The 6,000-nt window shown below is 47.2% G+C and overlaps 1 protein-coding gene across 1 annotated transcript in view; it reads right to left on the bottom strand.

The window, feature by feature from the left end:
- The window catches only part of HSPA9 (heat shock protein family A (Hsp70) member 9), a 34,994-nt gene extending 29,257 nt beyond the window's left edge, over window positions 1-5,737 (bottom strand). Inside the window, exons 1-3 of the mRNA XM_044280942.1 lie at window positions 5,572-5,737; window positions 2,287-2,345; window positions 133-220 (exon numbers count right to left, since the gene is read on the bottom strand). Of these exons, the coding sequence (XP_044136877.1) occupies window positions 133-220; window positions 2,287-2,345; window positions 5,572-5,637 (213 nt within the window). The 5' untranslated portion in view covers window positions 5,638-5,737. The remainder of the gene's footprint in view (window positions 1-132; window positions 221-2,286; window positions 2,346-5,571) is intronic.
- Window positions 5,738-6,000: the final 263 nt, after the last annotated feature.

The raw sequence follows: 6,000 nt of genomic DNA on the forward strand, positions 1-6,000 counted from the left end.
GCAAATCCTGCACATACTCATGTACTAACGTCATCTCAGATTCAGTTAAGGGTTTCCAAAAATGGAGCCATGCCTTAAATTCATCATGCCAATTTAATCATTAGAAGAAAAATAAAAATAAAATGGACAAACCTTTGCTTGCTTGCCTTCCATCACAGCGACACAGGAATTTGTCGTTCCCAGATCTATTCCAATAACGGATCCTTTAATTGCCTCAGAGCTGTACATCCAAATATAACCATTAGAGCTCTTACATGGATGAAGACAGTACATACTCCATAGAATGAGAATTAGGGGGGGGGGGGGGGTATTTCAGTTACAGGTCATCCCCTATCCATTGGATGGAGGTCCAAACACTGGGAATCCCCTGCCCCAACATAATTAGAATGGGAGAGCAGTGCATTGCCGTTATCACTCTGAGACTGAGCTGTTCTACCTCTGGCAGTCTCATAATGTCTGCCATCTCCTACAGATGCGAGGCGCACGTTCGACCATCGCACCATTCAGACAGGGACACAGACCCCTTGTTCTCATGATCAGACTGATCTAATAATTATCTCCCGTAATGGACAGGGGATAACTTTTTCTAAGCAGAACAGCCCTTTAAAAGATAGTCCATCACCAACCTGACCAGCTTTAAACAGATCATAGTTCAATGGGACACAAAGACATGACACAGATAGAAACATAGAATGTGTCGGCAGATAAGAACCATTTGGCCCATCTAGTCTGCCCAATATATCTGAATCCTATGAATAGCCCCGGCCCTATCTTATATGAAGAATGGCCTTATGCCTATCCCATGCATGCTTAAACTCCTTCACTGTATTTGCAGCTACCACTTCTGCAGGAAGGCTATTCCATGCATCCACTACCCTCTCAGTAAAGTAATACTTTCTTATATTACTTTTAAACCTTTGCCCCTCTAATTTAAAACTGTGTCCTCTTGTGGTAGTTTTTCTTCTTTTAAATATGCTCTCCTCCTTTACAGAGTTGATTCCCTTTATGTATTTAAAAGTTTCTATCATATCCCCTCTGTCTCTTCTTTCTTCCAAGCTATACATATTAAGGTCTTTTAACCTTTCCTGGTAAGTTTTATCCTGCAATCCATGTACCAGTTTAGTAGCTCTTCTCTGAACTCTCTCTAGAGTATCTATATCCTTCTGGAGATATGGCCTCCAGTACTGCGCACAATACTCCAAGTGAGGTCTCACCAGTGTTCTGTACAGCAGCATAAGCACTTCACTCTTTCTACAGATGGTACCTTTGTTTAGTTTTTCAGATCATCCAAAATTGCCCAAAAAGTAGTTTTTATGATATGCTAATGAGCCTTTGCAAGTGCCCAGGGGCGGAGAGTTTGCTGAAAGTGCCCAAGTTCCCCCGCCTCACTCCGCCCCTCAGTAAAGTCCGGCCAGCCCTGTAGCTCTGTCATATCATATTTCTCTATAGGCCATCGCTGCCGGGCCCAGGCATGCGTAGTGTTCTGCCCACTGTGGGCAGAGGCACAGAGATATGCAGTGCGCATGTGCAGATTTAACGCCAGTAACTGGCGCGTGCGCACCGCACATCTTCGTGCCTCTGCCCACAATGGACAGAACACTGCGCATCCCCAAGCTCGGCAGTGATGCGCGAACGGCCTAGGGGGCGATATGATGTCACAGAGCTACAGGGCTGGCCGGACTTTACTGAGGGGCGGAGTTAAGCGCAAGTGAGGCAGGGGAACTTTGGCACTTTCAGCCAACTCTCCGCCCCTGGGCACTTGCGACGGCTCATTAGCATATCATAAAAACTACTTTTTGGGCGATTTGGATGATCTAAAAAATGAAACAAAAAAGGTACCATCTGTGTCCCACTGAACTATGTGATCAGTTTAAAACAGATCAGGTTGGTGACAGACTCCCTTTAAGGGAGCACTCCAGAAAAACGCAACGATTGGTATGAGGGGCACTACCCTCAAAACAGTGATGATTTTTTTTCTGGAGGGATCCGATGAGGCTGAGGACATCGGCTTTATTCAAACAAATGTTGCATGTTCTGATGCCCTTTTAAAATGTTACACTAGCAGTTTCCACATACCCCAGCGATACTGGCGCTCAGTGGAAGCCCTGGTGGGTCTGTGTATTATACACCCACTCATCTTGCTATAATACTTTATACTGTAAGGGTAACAAACAGGAAAATCCACCGGAAACAGTATTGGGGGTGGTGGCAAAGATGTGTTATCAAAAGCGGCTTCCTCTACTGCAAAAACAGCACAAGTATGTAAAGTTATGGTATAATACTTACGCATAGTTCCTCTTAGATGCTGCTCTGAGGAACTCTTCACTGAGGCCATTGAAGCAACCCTAGGAGGAGAAGCCACACATTATTCATGAGCATTAATTAAAGGGGCTATTCAGGATTAGAAAAACATGGCTGTTTCTCCCAAAAATAGTGCCACCCTGGCCCTGCACACAGGTTGTGTCTGGAATTGCATATCAGACACTGATGTGAAGGGGGTTGAGCTGTAGATGGGTGTGATGATGTTTCTTGAAGAAAATCCTATACCTTATTAATGGATTTTGCCTTCTAATAAAGAAATGGACATCCAAAGTCCTGTCTTCTGCTGCGCTTTAAATTCACATGACTGATTCCTTAGCGGAGTATGCATTCCTTGCATCATAGCAGTGGGGCCACAGTGACGGTGTACGGGCAGAGGCAGACATCGCTGCTCCTGCCTGTGCCCCCTCAGCTTGGCTGAAGGCTGGCATAGCACATGGGTAGCCTGTGCCCGCTTCACTCAGCTAATCCTGGCATAGCACATTATTATCCCTGTGCTATGCCAGCCTTTAGCCAAGCCCAGGGGGCACAGCGAAATGCGCTTCTGCCCGCTCATTGCGGCCCCATTGCTACGATGCAAGGAATCTGTACATCGGGAGGTCAGCAATGTGAGTTTGTTTAAACTGATGATCTATCAGACACCTGGGACCCCCGCCCATCAGCTGTTTGAGAAGGCAGCGGCGCGGCCTTCTCACTGTTTACCGTAGGCCCAGTGACGTCACGACTAGTATCCATAGCCTGGGCGCAGCCAAGCTCCATTCAAGTGAACAGAGCTTAGCCGCACCCAGGCAAGTTTATACTAGTCATGACGTCACTGGGCCTTCTCAAACAGCTGATCGGCGGGGGTCACGGGTGTCAGACCCCCGCCGATCAGCTGCTGATGATCTATCCAGAGGATAGATCATCAGTTTAAACAAACTGCAGAACCCCTTTAAGTCCTGTTCTCCTCCTTCACCTGCTGTCCTTACATAAGTTTTGAAAGACTCCAGACTAGCACACCTGCACCTGGAGCAAGGGAGCCAGACTTGGCCCCCACTGATAACCTGATGTGTGGGGACAGCAGAGCAGATCATTGCTACTTGGCATCTAGAACTTTCCTATACCTCTCTGCCTATAGTATTATTCCCATTAATTCCAGGACGCTATGGGGGTCATTTATCAAACTGGTGTAAAGTAGAACTGGCTTAGATGCCCATAGCAACCAGATTCCACCTTCCATAGAAGTTGTGAAGAATAAAATATGGAATCTGATTGGTTGCTATGGGCAACTAAGCCAGTTCTACTTTACACCAGTTTGATAAATTACCCCCTATATACACAAAAAGGTTGTTCACCCCCCCCCCCCCCCCCCCGGGACCTTCTCTGCAGACCCCGCAGCACGACTGGACCCGCGGTGCTACTGCTTCTGGCTCTGCCGGTCCAGGGTCTCCCTGCGTCATCACTTGGTTTGACATGTGGCCACTGCAGCAACCGATTGCCAGCAACAGGGGTGTGTCACCCATGCACCATGCTGCAGGTTTCCTCAGTATCTGATCGTTGGGATCCAACACCCCCACAGATCTGCTGTTTGAGAAGTCATCAGTGCTCCTGTGAGCTCCGCAGCTTACCAAGTACAGCGCTGTACATTGTATAACAGTAGTGCTTGGTATCACACAGCGCGATACCAGACACAGCCGCTATACAATGTACAGCGCTGTACTTGGTAAGCTGCGGAGCTCACAGGAGCACTGATGACTTCTCAAACAGCAGATCTGTGGGGGTCCCGGGTGTCAGACCCCCACCAATCAGATACTGATGACCTATCCTGAGGAAATCTCAGAAAACCCCTTTAAGGGCTCATGCACACAAAAGTATTTTCTTTCCGTGTCAGTTATGTTTTTTTTTTTTTTTGCGGACCGTATATGGAACCATTCATTTCAATAGGTCCGCAAAAAAAAATAAAAAAAAAAGTTACTCATGTGCATTCCGTTTTTTGTATGTCCCCATTTCCGTTCTGCAAATAAATAGAACATGTTCTATTATTGCCCGCATTAAGGACAAGGATAGTACTGTTCTATTAGGGGCCAGCTGTTCCGTTCCGCAAAATACGGAATGTGTATTTTTTGCAAATCCTTTTTTTACATATGGTCGTGTGCATGAGCGGTAAACTACAGACTGCCCAGAGGAAAATAAAATATAAAAGCCCTCGTGCAGCTTCAAAGATGGCTGTTACAAAAGTTGAGTGTCAGAATATAGCAGTGCAAAGATGAAGAAAAAAATAAATAAAATTGCAGTTTTTTTAATTAATAAATAAATCTATACTAGTTTGATATTGTCATCGTCGGACAGACCCACAGAATAAACAAAACATTTTTATTGCACAATAAAAACAAATCCCAAAACATAATGGTGCAATTGAGGTCCCGATTCCACCTCATTAGCAATTTTTCCAGATCCCCAATACATTGTATAGCTGTAGTAGACCACACCGCCACAGACGGCAGCCTGGTGGTTGGCTGAGGCAATGTACATGCAATCCGTATCCTCTACCATGACGTCACTGGGTGATATAACGCTGAGGAATGGGAATACAAGATGGCCGCCCCCACTGCAGGAAAGACCTCCACATTAATGGAAAATACCATGAAGCAGATAGGATTGTACTTCATGGAAATGGAATACCACTCCTAGAATATATACCCAGAAAACTACACTGACCCCTATCCCCACAGATGACAATGACATAGCTAGGCTTTCCCTCACACAGGGACCAGTGACTGGACTGCACGGACGAGGAGAAATCCATTTGACTTGTGTTCACATTGGAGCCGTCAAGGACGCGTCATTTGTGCCCTGTGTCGATAGTTCACATAAGGACAATACCGCTAACACTAGCTTATCATTCATGCGCTGTGAAATAACATGCTCCATCCACACACAGCTCCGGGTAAACCGATTCAGAAGACCGAAAAATCCAGCTCCATCAGACCCATCCCCCCTCTCATCAGGATGGTGCAATCCAATGACGTGCTCTGTAACCTTGCAGTGAAGAGACGAGGCCAGTCCATTACACTACAGGGGGGGGGGTCTTACATAATCAGGTCTACCTAACCAGTATAGTCGGCTATCATGGAGATGTCAGAAATAGTTCTAATAGTGACGGACGCATGGTGTGAATGTAGCCTATGACCCACGCTGAAAGCCCAGTGAATGTAGCCTAGGACGAACGCTGAGAGGCCAGTCACATGTGTACGATGACATGTGAGCACGTACCTTGCGGGCTTCGCTCCGCGGCACACAGGACAAGAGGCGGCTGACGGTTCTACTTGCGCTCAGCATGTTGCAGTACAGATGTGACGGTGACGCAGCGACAGTGCAGTAAGACACCGGTTACAGTGCGCACTTCTAGAAGTATCCGAACCACGTGGGAGTGACCGCAAAGTTCAGGAGACAGGGGACGTCCTTCAGGCTCCGCCTTGTGCAAGGCACAGGCGCCTGTAGTCTAAAGCCTCCTTATCACGAAAGAGCACGGCTGTATTAAGGCAGCCGACGAGAGAAAGCGGGTTCTGCGAGGCGCCGGGAACCAGCAGCAAGCCTGGAGCCTGGGCTGGGACAAGCTCAAGCAGCAACGTCCAGTCAGGCATCACAGAGGACGTCCAGAGTGGGTCCTGAACAGGGCCCTGCTGTCAAGGTCATCCGGGA

The sequence above is a fragment of the Bufo gargarizans genome, chromosome 2, assembly GCF_014858855.1.
Source record: "Bufo gargarizans isolate SCDJY-AF-19 chromosome 2, ASM1485885v1, whole genome shotgun sequence".
Classification (NCBI taxonomy): Eukaryota; Metazoa; Chordata; class Amphibia; order Anura; family Bufonidae; genus Bufo; species Bufo gargarizans.